Here is an 18,920-nt window from a genome sequence, read left to right on the forward strand (position 1 = left end):
TGATCTCCTTTAATATATTATTATTTCTTTTATATAATATTTGCTATATCTTTTAAATACGACCAATATCAGGAATATTGCCCAAATAGTCAGAAAAGACTGTGAGGAGTGGGTACAATATCTTTTTTTTATTTTTATAAGCCCTTGACTACAATCTCACCTGATGGTAAGTGATGATGCAATCTAAGATGGAAGCGGGCTAACTTGTTAGGAGGAGGATGGAAAGGACAGTTCAGCGGATGGGGATCGAACCACCACTTCTCGCTGATAAGTCCGGTCTCTTTACTACTGAGCTATTGAGGCTTCGGTACTGAGAATTTTACGTAGTATAAAATTTATATATATAACAATAATCCAAATATTCCTTGGTCACGCCATCACGCGTAAAGGGCTGGACCGATTGCTGGTCTGTTTTTTTGATGTGTTTGTTATTGTCAGTAGAAGGTTCTTAAGACAGAAAAAAGTTAAAAAAATGCGCGGTAAATTAGAAAAAAGGGTAGGGGTAGCGTAGGGATAGGGTAGGTGTAGGGTAGAGATAGGGTAGGGCAGGGTAAGAGGTAGTTGAAAGTTTAAATCGAGTTTCACACGGATGAAGTCGCGGGCGTCCGCTAGTAAAATATAATCCTAAGCAATGGAGAACCATTTAGACCGACTTTGACGACTTTGACGAGATTTGATTCAGAAATTATCACTATCAATTAATGTGTATCTGACCAGGACAAACGGCTTAAAATGCTCAAACTCGAATCTGTAGCTTCTCAATTCCAAGCTTATTTTTAATGAAAAGCTCAATATTTCATAACCCTCAACTGTAGAAACCAGGCTCTTATAACACGAAGACCCATTAGTTAATCTCTGGGCCAAAGAGGCAGTTTTCTCATTACGTAGTACCAATAATCTTTAGTAGTAAGTTAATAATATTTAATATTTCTCAGAAGTTTCACAGCGGGGTTATAACATTCAAAGCTTGCTAATTAATTCGTTAAAGTCTTAAAACCGATTTCAGATTAGACTTTAGGAGCTCAAGGAAAAACAAATATTGACTGGATATTACGCCGTTAAGTTCCTAAAGTTCTTTTTATTAGAACGTTTATTATTTTGAAACAAATAAGTTAAGTTTTACTACTAAAACGTTCCACTATTATAAATAAATTTTACGTTCTTATTAGACAAACTTCGGATTTTTTTTTTGTACTTGGGAGGAAAAACTAATTTTTCCAACGTGGATGACGCAAATTAAACAGTGTATTATTATCTAACTATGCTAGCTAGGATATAACCACGTCGATTATGTTACTTATTATTAAAATTATGCCCTGGTCAGAAATATAAGAAACTCAAATTGGGGAATGCAATCTTTTTTTTCGAAATATACGACGTTTTTTTTATTTTTGTGGTATAAAAATTACACTTTGTTATCATTTTTAATTGAAACAAGTTAGTTAAAAATATGCCCTGAATATTATAAAATAACACAAATTTCTCAGTATTTCCTTGCAAAATGATTTTTCCCTAGGGAGTTCTCAAGGGTAAACAACAAGTTCCAACGAGCTTAAAGTAGATTAAAGAAAAGGATATTACCGCGTTGATTTCAGGAAGTTAAATTACACGGTTACATAATTTTAATTGCAACAGCTAAGTTAATTTAAATTGTAGAAAATTGTAGAAACACGCCCTGAATATAGTAAACCCAAACTATTTCTCACTAACTTCTCGTAAAGTGGTTTCTCCCTAGGGAATTCTCGCTATGGCAATCCATAAATAACGTGGATGTCCACTCGTAGTTCTATTGATTACCCCCTACAACACCACTAACATTACCTCTTTATAATATTATTTTAAATAACATAAAATTCTCGCTGTCTCTTTGCAAAATGTTTTTTCTCCCTAGGGAGTTCCCAAGGGTAAACAACAAGTTCCAACCAGCGTAAAGTAGATTAAACAAAAGGATATTACCGCGTCAAGTTTCGAAAGTTACAAAGTACACGGTTATTTGTATTTTTAATTGGAACAAAGACTAGTTAGCGGCTAATTTTGGTGGCTTGAAACTTCCCGCACTCGGGGGAAATTAGCTTTTTAAATATAAACCTCGAGATGAAGGCGTAGGAAGGAAATTGTGTCGACTTTTGCATTTCAGCTTACTTTTTAAGACGGATTAAGTCATATTGCTTGTGGTTTAGATTTTTATATTTTACAAAATTAATGAAAAATCTAATAGGATACAATTCTAAATCTATTCAGCCATCTTTAAACAAAGCAAATTCCAATTAATATTCAAAATTCATATTCAAGTAGGCTCAGTTTACAAGTACATTTGACACGTCAGTTGACTATTTGTAAAGATTCTACCACCGGTTCGGAAGGCAGGTTCTGCTGAGAAGAAACCGGCAAGAAACTCAACAACTGGAAGCTGGTCCAATGGTGTAGTAACCTCGACTAAGTAAATGTTTTTTAACACATTGCTTTAAAGCTATGCATTAATGTTAAAAATACAAAGGTCAATTCTTTACCCCTTCATCTTTAAACCAATCATGAAATTTTGCGTACACATTGTCAGAAGTCCTGAAATGGATATGTGGCACGAGTATCTACTTTTCATCCCGAAAATGTAGTAGGTAATCCCGAGGGAAATAAATATACCTTTTAGACGGTCGTTTTCATTTAATTGTATAAATTTGAGCATCATCGCGTTAGCGAAGATCGCAGCGGAAAGCTAGTCATCGATACATACATAAAATAAAGTTGTAGTCTCTGTCAGTGATTTCAATTTAGGCGTATTTTCTCAAGTCATCAATATTGACAACCCATATTTGGCTCACCGTTGAGCACGAGTCTCCTCTCAGAGTGAGAGGGGCTAGGCCTTAGTCCACCACACTGGCCAAATGCGGATTGGCGTTACTTTCCTTATTTTTTTAATCCACTGAGTTTTTTTGCTAACTGTACCTATTCTGTGGACAGGTAGAACTTTAAAGATCTCTGTGGCAGTTTTGGTGATATTTTTTTTTAAATTTTCAGTTGGTGAACAAATTCGACGACCTCCTGTTCACGAAGAACGACGAGAACTTCGTGGAGGCGTTCGCGATATTCTGCGGCATGGGTTTACACAACACACACATGTACGAAAAGGCTATCACTGCGATGGCGAAGCAGAGCGTTACACTTGATGTAAGTGCCAGTTTTATTTTGTAGGGTTCCGTACACAAAAGGTAAAGCGGGACCCTGTGACTAAATGCTGATTTATATTTAGCTGACGTCACATGTCGTGTCATGGCGTGATTGCAAGTGATTACATTAAAGTCGGAATTATATTTACTGACCAATGAGGCCGTGATAGCCTAGTGGATACGACCTCTGCCTCCGATTCCGGAGCGTGTGAGTTCGAATCCGGTCCAGGGCATGCACCTCCAAATTTTCAGTTGTGTGCATTTTAAGAAATTAAATATCACGTGTCTTAATCGGTGAAGGAAAACATCGTGAGGAAACCTGCATACCATAGAATTTTCTTAATTCTCTGCGTGTGTGAAGTCTGCCAATCCGCATTGGGCCAGTGTGGTGAACTATTGGCCAAACCCCTCTCATTCTGAGAAGAGACTCAAAGCTCAGCAGTGAGCCGAATATGGGTTGATAACGACGAGAACAGAATCGGTATCATACATTCTCTATGTGACACATCAGAAGCCATCACGACATGTCACAACACACAAGTGTATACGTTGCCATACAAAATTCATGATTCTGATTCTGTTCTGATGCGTCTCGACACGACACGTCAGACAAATATAATTCCGCCTTAATATATCAGGACAATGTTTTGAACCACTTCAATCTGACAGCGTCACAACACAGAACTGCCGCGCACATCAATCTGACGTGTCGTTAGGCTACTTGCCTCTTTTGTAAACAGTGTTTAAACTGAATTATGGAAGTACTATAAGCTATATTTATTTTGTCCCGTCAATAATAACCAGTAAAAAATTTTATATAAATGAAAAAATATCTTACGTAAAATTTTTGCCGCCGAAACACAACACATTAGCAAGTGACGTCATTCATAGAGATAACTGCGTGATTGGCGTTTGCAGTGATGTGATATATCAAATGTGATAAAACAAAATTGTATTCTTATCACGTCACCGCAAGCGCCAATCACAAACCGATACCTCGTAGCGAATGACGTCGCAGTTTATGTTTGGCGTTTAGTTTATAGGCATCTAAACTGCCTATACACAAAAATCTTCTTAGTTTTATACAGCAGGCTAGTAGCCTATTAGCATCATTAATTTGATGCTCCGTCAAATAAAACGCGCTATCGTGTTGCAGGTATTGAGTTACCACGCGTCCGCATCACTGGACGACGCCCAGCGGTTAAGGGTGAGTAGACACAGACAAACACCATAAATTGACACTATAGCACACTACGCTGACGTCACTATTGACGTCATTAAAACGCCTCTACAGAAATATGGACCGGGAGCCTGCGATGGCTAGATAAACCTCATTTTATGTAGGCTGAAAGTTTTTCAGCCTATGCTCCTACAACAGGTAGCTAAGTAAGGTAAGTACTGTAGCTAATTATAGAGTTTGGTCTGTGGCGGCTTTGATAGCACGATTCAAGGATCCAAACCCTCAACTGTCCAAGTATAAATCGTATTTTTTTTTTTGTTTATTTTCATTGGCATATTAAGAGAAATTATGTGGGGACATGATCAATCAGTCAATTAGCTTTGCGGTAACCCTTAAAAATCACCATTTTTAAATTTTAATGAGAGAATTTTAAATGTCTCTGAATTCTAATTATCCAAACTCCGCAATTGGCTACCGTACTTACCTATAGTAAAACTTGGAAGCATGTCCTGACGTTCAGCTTTCAAATAGGCTTTTAAAACGTCAAGATTATTTTTAAAGACTCTACTATCGGTTTTGAAGGCAGGTCCAGACAAAAAACTTGCTCTGTTATAAACTTATTATTATAATTTAATATAAAATACTTATAACCGTTAATAATCATTACCGTTTATTTTATTTTAATTTCCTGTGTGAGGGAAACTGGGCTCCAAGCATCTTTATCATTAAATAAATCATCAATGGTGTAGTACTCTTTTTACTAAGTAAATATTTAGTAACACATTGCATGAGGTGTGTCTGGCTGTCGTAGGCTTTCGAGTTAATACGGCTCAGTAATAACGCTATTGAATTCGTTCGCGTTCGTTACTCTGAAATCCATAACGGCTTTGTTTTGTTTAGCTTTCGTGATACGTTTCCGCGTACCAACCGGCGTTATACTGTTTATGCATTCTTTGTAGATGTTGTGCTAAGGTTATGTGTTCCTGGTATTTTTACATACCTGGTATTAATGCCTACCTTACCTAAGGCGTACTGCCTAAATAATTCAGTCGTAAACTATGTTGCTTCGGAGTATGTGGTCCTGGGATCGAGTCCTAGGTCGAGCAATGAAATTCATCTTTTCTTTTTTCAGAATCTTTTTCAGAAATTCTTAGTAGGTAGTTGTAGTCTTTTGTTTAGTGGTTTTAAGCCTTGTAGAACAAGTTAAGCTGTCGATCCCGGTCATTAATATCTGATAAGTGACCCTTACAGAGTTAAATTATTATGAATTCAAGCCTGATTTTCAGACTTACCTGATATGCACACAAAATTTCATAAAAAACGGTCCAGCCGTTTCAGAAGATAACCAATATCGCGACACGAGATTTTTATATATTACATTCCCCCAAAATATATACTTTTATTTACGACTATTATTATTTAGGTATTTATTATATTATACTTTTAAGTAATGATCTCATAAATTATTTTTGTGTAGGCACTTTTGGTATTTAACGTTTCTTGCGGGTAACGAACCATTAACAATTTTGTCAGTAAATAAATACACTAAAGCTACTGTTACACATGCTCATTTCAATCACGAAATCATGCTACTATTGAGCAGTTGCTACTTATTAGCATGTGTATATAATAAACATTGCTAATAATGAGCATGCTTATTTCGAGCTTGCTCAACAATCAACAGCCGTGCAACTTATGAGCATGATCGTACAATTTAGTTGCTGCGCGGGTGGAAAGGGACGTGCTTTTAGCGCGTCTGAACAGGTTTGCTTATTGAGTATGCTAGTCGATCAGCATTGCCATTCTGTTTTCTCTTTACCTTCATCTCTCCCTGTCTAACACGATACTATAGACAGAGAACGATAGATACAAATTAGCATGTGTAATTGGAATGTTCGCTTTGAGCATGCTTATTCAAGAGCATACTTAAATTAGCATGCTTATTGCTAGCAAATGTAAACTGATGATAAGCATGCTCGTATGGAGCATACTTAATAGCACGTTTTTACCATGCTATTTTAGAGCATGTGTAACAGTACCTTTACTTCAAACACATGTCTTGAAAAAGTCTTATTACATTTTGTATTAAAATTAACACCACTTATTTAAACTAACGTATATCTTTCTCCTTTTCCAGAACTTAAGGATACCCTCATCTGCCCACTTCAACTTACACGAGCTCGCATTTGACGACATAGACCTTACGGATGACGACACACTGAGAGCGTGTCTCCGAATGTTCTTGGACCTCGACTTTGTGGAGAGGTTTCACATAGATTACAGCGTGCTGTGCAGGTGGTTACTGAGTGTTAAGAAGAATTACCGCAATGTAACGTACCACAATTGGCGGCACGCTTTCAATGTGGCGCAGATGATGTTCGCGATACTTACTGTGAGTATAGATGTTTATTGTTATGAATTATACAGGATGTTGCGAAATATTTCCCATAAATTCAAGGTGTTCACAAGTCCACTTATAGGAGGCCGAACTTCATAACTAATTTTTTTAAACAAAAAAAACATACAAAGTTATTCAAATAATTCCGACTATCCATGTAACACACATGCCTTTATCTGCTTGCATTTTAAAATACTTAATCGTGGTGGTAAGATTGTCGATATCGATGAGATATTGGTACTGGCACTTTGCACTTCATTAGTAAGCTACTTCATGATCTTAATCAATGGATAAGTTTGGCTAGGTCATAATATAAGGTTGCGATATAAGGGACACAATTTAAGATCTATTAACAAAAAAATATTTTTTACTCCGAAAATATACATTTTAACAGACACATTCCTTAAAAGTTTTTAATTAATTTTCCTTAAAAAATATAACACTAGAGCTATGGGAAATACTCCCATATTTTGATACATATTTTGAATAATAAATATATCAAGTTACCGAAAACATACCCAGTTCCAACGATATCGTTAAACGTTAACGTTAAACGTTAGTACCTACCGTAAAATTATAACCATGAGTATGGGTTATCTACGGAAAAATAATTATGATTTTGTGAATTACTCAAATAGATTGGATTGTTTCAGGAGACGCAATGGTGGAAAATATTCGGCGAGCTGGAGTGTTTAGCTTTAATCATTGGCTGCCTGTGCCACGACCTTGACCACCGGGGGACCAATAACTCTTTTCAGATCAAGTGAGTTACTACCATCTATAAAATATCGTAAAATACCTAGGCCTTCAAAATTATCATCATCAACTATATTCGGCTCACTGCTCAGCTCGAGTCTCCTCTCAGAATGAGAGGGGTTAGGCCAATAGTCCACCACGCTGGCCCAATGCGGATTGGCAGACGTCACACACGCAGAGAATTAACAAAATTCTCTTGTATGCAAATTTCCTCACGATGTTTTTCCTTCACCGTTTGAGACACGTGATATTTAATTTCTTAAAATGCACACAACTGAAAAGCTGGAGGAGTATACCCCGGACCGGATTCGAACCCACACCCTCCGGAAACGGAGGCAGAGATCATATCCACTGGGCTATCACTGCTTTCCCTACTTTTCCATTTTGCTTTTTAAGCAGTAATCTATACCTACATATAATAAATCTGTAGAGAGGTCAATTCTGTACATGAAATATATTTCCAAAATAACTGTCAGGGGGTGATTGGTGATCGATACTGATGCCAAAAATGCAATCAGCAAAATTTTTGTCTGTCTCTCAGTCTGTCTGTATGTTAGTTATAGAAAAAAAAAAATACTCGACGGATTTAAACGAAACTTGGTTCAATTAATTTTCATAAACCTGGGCAGATTATTCCATTGTTTAAATCAGGTAGTATCACTGACCCCAGCAATTATAAACCGGTATCAGTACTACCCACCCTCAGTAAAATTTTCGAGAAACTTATGTTAAATCAGTTACTTAGTTATTTTAGTATGAATAATGTATTGCACACTAAGCAGTTTGGTTTTACAAGTCACTTAACAACCGACGCAGGTGTTGAGTTAGTTCAACATATCTTTGAAGCCTGGGAAGAGCCACAGCAGTATTTTGTGTTTTTAGGAGTATTTTGTGATTTGTCCAGGGCATTTGATTGTGTGCATCATGAAACATTGGTCAGGAAATTACATTACTACGGAATCACTGATAATTCCCTAAACCTGCTGAGTTCATATTTAATGAATAGAATTCAGAAAGTAGACATCAACGGAAATCAGTCTACCGGGTCTGTTGTAAAAATTGGGGTTCCTCAAGAATCTATAATAAGAGGCCTAAGGGCGGACGAAGTTGCGGGCATCCGCTAGTGAGGAGGAGGAGGAGGAGAAATGTTTGTAATGTTTATTTTTTACAAGTTAGCCCTTGTCTAAAATCTCACCTGATGGTAAGTGATGATGCAATCTAAGACGGAAGCGAGCTAACTTTTTAGGAGGAGGATGAAAATCCACACACCTTTCGGTTTCTACACGGCATCGTACCGGAACGCTAAATGGTTTGGCGGTACGTCTTTGCCGGTAGGGTGGTAACTAGCCACGGCCAAAGCCTCCCACCAGCTAGTCCTGGACCAATTAAGAAAATCTCGATCGGCCCAGTCGGATCGAAACCAGGACTCCGTCTTGTAAATCCACCGCGCATACCACTGCGCCACGGAGGCCGTCAATGTAACTATGTTCTCTTTTTCCAGGGCATCATCACCACTGGCTCAGTTGTACAGCACGTCCACCATGGAGCACCATCACTTCGACCAGTGCCTCATGATCCTCAACTCGCCAGGCAACCAAGTGCTCGCCAACCTCTCATCTGAAGACTATGAGAAAGTGGTCAAAGTTCTAGAACATGCTATACTGTCCACCGATTTAGCTGTCTATTTTAGGTGAGAGTTGCGTATTTAGCAGGGGCGATGGTTCTTAACAACCCGATTCCTTTACCTTGCCAAGCTATAGTATAGTTTTATTAATAATAGCCCGCTAACCCACATTGAGTCAACATTGTGGGTCTAAATTATTAAGGTGTTTTAAAGGTAAAGAGCCAGTACGCTTAACGCGACCAAACGACATAATCTTGTGAAGAGAAATAGACAAAAGTCAACCAATTGCGGCTCAACCGGAAATATCGACATCTTCAATCATTGCGTTGTTACGAAAGAGATGGAACTGGGACTATTTCGCCGCCATTGATCGAAATTTTGTATATTTCTCTTCACGAGTTAATATGCCGTTGGTCGCATGCCAAGCGTACAGGCTACGAGAGAAATTGTAAGAGAAATATATAAGAGAAATTGATTGAGCATATGTTTGTTTAAATTTAGTTTGATATGGAACCAATTCATTGATATGTGTGTTATCTATTCGTAATGAAAATATTATATTTTAAGGTTTTCGATTGTTCAGTTCAATTAATGAACTTGTTTAACCTTACTTGTTCAATACAATTATCACTGTTAGAACACTGATCTTTTTAGAGAGCGAGGTTGATAATTTTTACATATATTTGTTGATATGTTTAGCAGAATGCTAACCTTGATTTTGGAAGGCATTGTACTGTTGTTATTGACATTGGGCATTGTCGTATAACTAATAGTTCGATATTGATTTCCTTTTCATTTAGCACGTAGAATCTTGTTTAGAATGTGACAATAAATAAAAGTGTCAAATGTTTCATAAAAGACGTGATTTAGACATCTTGATATAAACAAAGCTATAAGTAAACGAAACTCTACACACTACATACAACATAAACTACATACACTAGGTGGTAGGGGTAATCTTTGGATCTACTGAACCAATTATGAAAATTCTTAGCCACGTTATTTATAAGTGTCATAGGCATAGGTCAGAAACCCCCGTATTCCCAAAGCAACGGAAATTACAAGAGTGAAACCGCGTGACGTCTGCTAGTAATTTTTATAAATGGACTGTGAAAGAACCATTATTATCATTATAGCTTAACACCAAATAAGTATAATTAAACGATCATGTGGCCATGTAACTCTGATATAACCATGTTAGATGGTTGCAAAAACGAATATTTAAAGGCGCTGGTGTTTCGCTTGCTTGGTCTGACAATAGTTACTATAAAAATATGGTTACACATCTCTTGATGTGTAATTCTTTATGGGTTACTTGGAATAAGCGGAAAGAATGACTTTAGTGCAAAAGGGGAGTGTTTGTTAACAGTCAAAGGATCCTTTAACCCTACACACATCGTTCACAAGTGCGTGACTCCACTCAAGGTCACTCAGGGTTTATTGGTAACATTCTTAGTGGGAATAATTAGACTTGACAGACTTACATTCAATAATTGTGTATTGCAGACAACCGCTTCTGATGGGAAACCCCTTATACTCCGACAATAAGAACTTTTAAACTGAACTAAGTAAACACATATAGAGACCCATTTTAGACCACACGTCAATCACTGGTGCTACTTCTTAGGGCATATTTAATCTAAAAACTTGTTTTTAGTTATATTAATCGATTTAATTATTTTCCAGCAAACGTAAACCATTCATCGAGCTGGTCAGCAAAGAACGCGTGGTGACGCCCGCGTGGGGCGAGTGCGACGAGCGGCGCGGGCTGCTGCGGGCGATGCTGATGACGGCCTGTGACCTGGCCGCCATCACGAAGCCGTGGCCCGTGGAACGACGGGTGGCTGCGCTAGTCGCGGGGGAGTTCTTCCGGCAAGGCGACCTGGAGAGGCAGAACCTCAATCTTACTCCTATCGTGAGTATTCTCTTACTAAAATGACCTAGCGTGTGTAGTAATTACCATGACTAAAACGTGGCCCGTGGAGCGACGGGTGGCCGTGTTAGTCGCTGAGAAGTTCTTCCGGCAAGGCGACCTGGAGAGGCAGAACCTCAATCTTCTATCGTGAGTATTCCCTTACTTAAGTGGCCTAGTGTGTGTAGTAATTATCATGACTAAAACCTGACTCGTGGAGCGACGGGTAGCCGCGCTAGTTGCCGGGAGTTCTTCCGGCAAGGCGCCCTGGAGAGGCAGAACCTCAACAAATGGCAGCGCAACCGGAAATACCGCTATCTCTTTCATTGCTTTGGCACGAAAGAGATAGGACAACTCTAACACCACTGGACGAAATTTTGTCTATATTTATCTTCATTAGTCACATGTTAGAGTTAGACCAATATGTGATCAGTATTGATTAAGGTTCTGTACTTCTGGAGAGGCAGAACGTCAATCTTACTCCTATCGTGAGTGACTCGTAAATATTCCCTTGATATAGAAGCGGCGTATACAGTGTTCGCCAAACTTCGAATCCGCTCGGACTTTGCAGCTCGCCAAACTTCGCTACTACACGCCTCATGTTCAGAGCCTATCTGTAATTGACTGGTTGATCCAATTGTAAGCGTACTCGTATATGGCTCCGAATCAGGAGATCGTAGGTTCGAGTCCCAAGTTGATACTAAGCTTGTCTTTTACTAAGAAATTTTGGAGTTGGCAAAGTTAGTGGTGTTTGCCTTAAAAGAAAGTGACCCTACCCGCATTGGGATAACATGATGGGTCTAAGTTCCATATCTTCTCTTCTATAAAGATCGAGGCATCGGCCTGTAGTGCGTCGATCATATAATTTTGACTGGTATGATGACAATGAATTAAGTTGATATGAAAATCATTTCTTTTTTTTCAGGACATTATGAATAGAGATAAAGAAGATCAACTCCCTGCCATGCAAGTCAAATTTATTGACACCATTTGCCTTCCAATTTATGAGGTAAGTAGGATTTTATAACTGATTTATCGGCCTGAACAATTTATTAAATATTTTTAGACTTTTCTTTACAAAAACAAATTTAGTGCTGATTGGGTAAAATTTCTTTAATAAGTGTTATTTTATTAATTTCCAGGCATTCGCGGTCCTTTCACAATCGCTACAACCGATGCTAGACCGAGTTAAAAGCAACCGCGCGCACTGGATAGAACTATCCAACAACGACGAGAAATACGACTACACACTGGACAAGGACCAAATACCAGAAAGAAATGACAAGTCTAGTACCAGCTCCCACGTTGACGACACAGAGAACACGTATGAAGGCGATAGCAGTGGCGCAGTGAGTCTGTCTTCAGAGACCAATTCCAAATACGAGATACTAGAAAACCCGGTCGTCGGTCTAGTATGTAACAACACCTTGGCGTTACCGAGGGACCCGAAAATTTGTCAGCTGAACGAATTGAATTAAATGATTGCGTCCAACACCTTGCATCTTTGACCAATTGTCTTGAATACCAGCTCTAATGTAGATGATATATAATTAATTGATTATTTAGCCAAGAAATGTCCTTTTGAAATCTTTTCAACCGACTACAAATAAAAAACCAACCAACTTTGAAAATTCTGTTTTGTTTGAAAGAGTAGGAATGCTTCCTACAAATTGGCAAAAAAGTGTAGATACGGAACTAACTTTTCATCCTCTTACAACACTATTCAACTGTCATTTGTTAGTGTCTATGCTGTCAAAAGTGATTATTCTGTCGGCTTTGAAGGCTATGATGTTATGGCTACGTTTACGTTTCTCGTATTCGTGTTGGCATATTGGCGATAATGGCGCTTCTATTAATTTGTACTCTTTTTTGCCAGGCTATACATACTAGAGTAGTAATTTTGCAGTGGCGAGGCGCGGAACGATGACAGAAGCTTGGCTCGGCAAAAAGCTCCTAGCAAAACTGTTCTCTAGAATGCTCGCCAGAACGCTCGATAGAATGCCCGCTAAAATGTTTTCTTATTTTCGCACGAATGCTCATCACAAGTGAATGCTCAAGTCTATCAGCACCTTGGCTATTTTGTGTTTCTGCTTTTGGATTTGGTACATATTACAGTCCAAAATTTACAATTACATTACAGTCCCCAGTGAAAAAATAGGAAAGGTTCTTTAAGTTGTTTATTATAAATAATATTCTATTTAGATTCTCACAGTTGATGCAAATAGGACATACTTATGGGACATCCTTTAAAAACTTGTATACATTGTCAATAGCTTTTCTGATGCATTACTGCTGGTATTCGTTAATCCTATTGGTCGGAGGTGATGGTACAGTGTGAGTGTTTGTTTGCATCGAGAGTTGTGTGATATTTGTGTAATATAGATGATAGTCGAATTTGAAATTCATCTAACGCAAGGCGTTGTTTTTTTATTAACCGACATGACCGTGTTTTCGTTGTAATTTTTTTTACAAATCATGTAGCTTTACATTATTGTTTTTACATGATATCACGTACGTAAATGTTCTGATTTACTTACCTCATTATTGTCTATTCCTACTACATATAACATGAAGGTTTTTTCGTGTGAGTCGGTAGTTTGTTTTCATGTATCATTTGAGATACTTGTATAATATTTATATGATATAGTAATAATCCAAATAATCGCAGATTGAATATCAGGGCCTAACTCACGTGACATTTATAGTAAATAAATGACCAAGATACCAAAAATTCTTATATAGTTAGGTATTGTACTAAATTATTCTTTAATCAAATTCCGAGAAAATGCAAGCTTGAGTATTGTGATTATAGAAATTGCACTAGGATGTAAACATTTAGTTTTTAGTAAATAAGTTACTAAATGTCCATGTCTCGAGCGGGATGTTGATAGATAATGCGAACTGCACGATAATGCGAGCCCGGTGACGTCATCAGTGCGTGTCCGTTGACGTCATCAGTGCGTGCCCGGTGACGTCATCAGTGCGTGTCCGTTGACGTCATCAGTGCGTGCCCGGTGACGTCATCAGTGCGTGCCCGGTGACGTCATCAGTGTGTGCCTGGTGACGTCTTCACTACGTGCTCGGTGACGTCATCAGTGCGTGTCAGGTGACGTCATCAGTGAGTGCTTGCGCGCGCGGTGATGCGGGCGTAGGGATGTGCGTCGTAATTCCACACGAGTATCATGTTAATAATTTTGTATTTGTTTGTGGACAATAAAAATTATGATTTCGATCGCACAAGTTCTTTATTTCTTTGTAAATAACAATTTAACAAAATTAACGTATTATTGGTAAGTACTTATTGTAAAAAATGAGACATTGGCCAGAAAAGAACAAAGAGGCGAACGCATTCGGACTTATTGTTTTTCAAACAATTTTAATAAACGCGTATTTGGGGTACACTGCGTAAATTTAAATCTTACAAATGTTTTTATTTGTAATATGTTCTTGACATTAAAAAAAATATCAACTTTTCTTTTTAATTTTAATATTATCTCAAAATATTGACACCAATCTCCACTAAATCGAGGGTCGTCAAAGATATTTTTGCATCAAAATAACCGTGCTACTTTTTAGTGCCGGGTGACTACTCAAGAAACCTAAAATATATAGAAGCCTCAAAAGATCCATCGATAAAGAACTTAGCTTAATGGGAGGATCAATATATTTTTTAGTGGCCTGTTAGACAATTGACCCAATCTTAACACAAAGCTTTTCCCTTAGTTTGAGAGTAAAGGAGAATATTGGATAAGTTAAAAGGAAAAATATATGTTTTTTTAATACCTACGCCTGAATTTCTAATGTGTGCGCGTAAAATCATTCTAATTTCGCTTGTAATTCTGATTTCTGGTCAATGTCTTTCGCAGTCACTTCCCTATATTGTCTGCTCTTAGGAACAGCTGCCTCGCGCTAACGTTATATTACAGAAAGTTAGTTACTGTACCAGTTTATCCATTCCAGTCTATGTATCTATTAATAAGGAATATGCATGAATATGATTTGAATTAGCAGATATTTTTGCGTCAAACCATCATTATGTTCAGTTCGATAAGTGGTTTAATTTTCTACGTTTAACGAGCACGCATAACAAGCAACCAAATGACGTAGCTCGTGAACAGAAATAGATAAACGTCAACCAACAACTCAACCGTAAATATCGCTATCTCTGTCATCTTTTGAAAGAGAGTTTTTTGTTGAGGCAAAACAGGTGACACTGGGAATACTCTGCCGCCATTAAGTGACGTTTTGTCTATTTATTTTCACGATACATGCCGTTGGTCGTATGCTAGGCGTTCAGGCATATTAGAAAAGTCTTTGAACATTTATGACGTCATAGTCCAAGTAATGATGTTCAACTCGAGATTTTACTTTTATTATAATTTTGTTGTCAGAAATCGATTAAAAATATAAATGAAATACATGCATATTTCCTATTTATGTTTCGTTTTAGTTTTCCTTAGCATTAATGTTTTTTATGCTGAGCAGGAGATAAAACATTATAAGGCTTTCATTGTTAAATCTACTGGCAAACCAGATACGCGTCTAGGTTAAAAAAATGTCAATTAAATACATTTTTCGTGAGTCTTTATGTTCTTATATATCATATTCAAATATTTAGAAATGCTTGTTTACCAACTTTTAAAGGATAAAGGATTTAAAAATCTTCATACAGCTTTATGAAAATTTGAAAATCAATTTAAAATATTTAAACTTAACAAATCGCAATCACAGAAAAGTATTTTAGCTGAGCAGAAATAATGAATGAAAAAAAAATCTTTAAATAATGTTTTGCTATTTCATGCTTCAGTGAAAACGCTACCTTATCTTTGTTGCTTTAAAGGCACTATTCATAAAGAACCAAACAGTGTCAATGTTATATTTTAAATGAAGCTATATAATTGTATATATATTTACAAAAATGAACTAATAATAATTATATTAGTTTGTTGTCATTACTGATTATTACATACAATATATAGCAAATTTAATATATAATTTTTGACCTTTTTTAGTGATATCTTTAGCGTTATGACTGTCTATTTTAGTTTGGGCCAACATTTTAACCAATTAAACAATAATTTAACCATCTTGTATATCAAATTCTACCTTCTATAATACGAATCCAAAGATTTCAATAATACGTGTGACTTGTCAATTATGAGAAGCATGTGTTGAGTCTTTTCGGCGTAAGGTCACGGTAAAGTGATAGGTTTAAAATAGGCTGTGCTATGGTAGGTGTCCACATATCCGCATCGTTCGTATCGAACGCATCGCATCAAACGGACCGTAGTATTCTTTGTATAGAAAGTCATATATGTGCGTCCACTGATCCTCATCGTACGGATCGCAAGAATTTACGTAAAATTAAAAGTCCGTTTGAAGCGAACGCGAATACGTGGACGCCTATCTTTAGCCCCATGACATTCACATCTGTCTCGTTTAATTTAAGAAAACTAAGGATCTACACAAAACAGACATTAAATTGTGTGAGATTCATCGAACGACTTTTCCGATGCTAGGTAAAATTCCTTTTGAGTTTTAAGATCGTATCTGTGTTTTATAATGAATGTGGTTATGAAGACGGAGATAAATAGGCAATAAATTGGAAAAAATCTTTCACCAATGGAAATCTACATTATCATGGAATAACATATGCTATATTTTATCTCCGTATTCCCACGTGAATGGGAATGGGAATTACTTATTTAATGTTCCAAAGCGCTCGAGCTCGCTCGCACAATTTGAAGCCCGGTTTGCGCTGACCCTAAAGACGCTGTTAAATTTGAAAGTTCTAAAATTAACTATCCTTGTCTTGTAACGAAATTTCTGTCTCATTTAATTTTAGAAACATTAAGCCGGATTTACATTGGACTGTTGCGCTGTGTCTTTGCTTCAGCTGTGTTACTTTGAAAGTGTGTGTGTCTGTCTGTTTGTTTGTCCGCCTTTCAAGACAAAACAGAGCGACGAATTGACGTGGTTTTAGGCTACTTTTTGTCTCTTTCTAACCCTCACCTTACGTCACTTCCCTAAAATGGGTAATGAAAGTTTGTATAGAGCATTCCGCAATGTTCAAAGTAGAAAGTTAAAAATTCATATGCAGACTATTTGTGACTATTTTAGGATAGGGGTAGGGTACGGGTAGGGTAGGGATAGGGAAGAAGTGCACATAAGTCAAAGCGAAGCTTGACCGGGTTAGTAAGGGTTGATCTCAACATTTTCTGACAAGTATCGGATATCTTATTCGCTAGTTTCGTCTTTATCATTTGACACAAAGTAAGATAAAGACTTTAGAGATAGATAACTTACGTTTAGACTGTCCGACATTTATTAGAACGAAGGTGGTGAAAACGGCCCTTAATCTAATTCTGTGTAGTAATATGTAAAGTCACAGTACATCATATACTACGACCTAAGATTTCGCGGATAAATTCATGACTATGTACATGATTTATTAATGGTTTCATGATGACTTGAATAATCAAGCATAGGATCTTATGATTTACTAGTCGTCTCGCCGCAGTTCCACCCGCGTAGTTCCCGTTCCCGTGAACGGCCATAAAAAAATCCCGTGAACGGAAAAAAATATAGCCTACGACACTCAAAAATAACGGGGCTTTCTATTGGTAAAAGAATTTTCAAAACCAGTTCCGTAGATTCAGAGATTACCCCAAACAACACAAACTTTACCTCTTTTTTATTAATATAGATGACAGCGCATCAGTTTAATGTGAATCTTTAAATTTGCTTCAGATTTTGATATTAAATACAGTTTAACCGGTTTTTCTACTGAAGTAGTACAACTTTTGACCAATTACTGATTGTTCCATAGCAGATATTATACTATTAAAATAAAACGTAATATTTTCTAATTGATATAATTCTCTCTATGTAAACATTATTAGATCATATTTTCATATAAAAAAAAATCTCAAATTAATTGTGGTAATGAAATGTGTACAACGTAAATTTTAAGATTGCTGTAAGTATTATTAGAAAGTAATTAGAAAATTAATAATTGTAATTCAATATGACGAGATGTATGGTGTGTGAATAAAGGTATGTGTTCACTGTACGACGTTTGTCGCGCAACACGACTATGGGTTTGTTTCTTGCTGCGCCTCAAATGTCGCCAAGTGTATACGTGGCTTAAATATGGAGGTTGTTTTGTTCCAAACAAAAATGTTATTTATTTATGAATAAACAAATTTTGAAATATGTGCATATTTTTATTTATACCTACTTTACCTATAATAGACATTAAAATATATAATTAAGACATTTGTAAATTTTGATTAACGTGGCAACTAATCTCCAAGAGGTGACGAGAGGGTACTCTTTTAGTCTGGAAACTAATTTTGGAAACAAAAATAATAAAATAATATTAAAAAAAAAATAGTTTTATGGTATCTACCTACATGTGAAGTGGGAAGGATTTTTAGTTCTCGTCTATCCCATAGTGTGGGCAATGGATAGTTAATAGTAGATTTTTATACCAGGGGCTACAAAGACCTATTTGAGATACGACCGTAAGAGTATGCTTAGGGCCTGAGCCGTAAAGCGAGGTCGCTAAATAGAAACAGAGTTATAATGAGTTTTGTCCCACGTGTTACACTCTACTTGAAATATTTAAGATTTAGTTTTTCTCAGAAAAGAAACAAAAGGAACAAAAATACCATTGATATGAAGTTTTTGGACCTGTAACGCCCTTGTAAAGGTAAGGTTCATTTATTTAACAATGAATATTAGTAGTATTGCCTGATAAATTATTCTAGACAGGGAAACACTCCATCAACGCCCTGACCATAAAAATCCTCGCTTTGACACTTATATACATATATACACCTCGAACTTTGACACCTATATACACCTGTTATCTATGTATCTAA

General features: G+C 36.9%; 1 protein-coding gene across 7 annotated transcripts in view; it reads left to right on the forward strand.

Moving 5' to 3' along the window:
- LOC112046526 (dual 3',5'-cyclic-AMP and -GMP phosphodiesterase 11) overlaps positions 1-18,249 on the forward strand; it is a 317,311-nt gene extending 299,062 nt beyond the window's left edge. For all 7 annotated transcript variants that reach the window (XM_052887477.1, XM_052887478.1, XM_052887479.1 and 4 more), the window contains 8 exons: positions 3,016-3,165; positions 4,321-4,371; positions 6,482-6,736; positions 7,396-7,505; positions 9,000-9,188; positions 10,809-11,037; positions 11,960-12,043; positions 12,177-18,249. In XM_052887477.1, coding sequence (XP_052743437.1) covers positions 3,016-3,165; positions 4,321-4,371; positions 6,482-6,736; positions 7,396-7,505; positions 9,000-9,188; positions 10,809-11,037; positions 11,960-12,043; positions 12,177-12,512 — 1,404 coding nt within the window. In that variant the 3' untranslated portion in view covers positions 12,513-18,249. The remainder of the gene's footprint in view (positions 1-3,015; positions 3,166-4,320; positions 4,372-6,481; positions 6,737-7,395; positions 7,506-8,999; positions 9,189-10,808; positions 11,038-11,959; positions 12,044-12,176) is intronic.
- Positions 18,250-18,920: the final 671 nt, after the last annotated feature.

This window comes from Bicyclus anynana, chromosome 19 (genome assembly GCF_947172395.1).
Source record: "Bicyclus anynana chromosome 19, ilBicAnyn1.1, whole genome shotgun sequence".
NCBI lineage: Eukaryota > Metazoa > Arthropoda > Insecta > Lepidoptera > Nymphalidae > Bicyclus > Bicyclus anynana.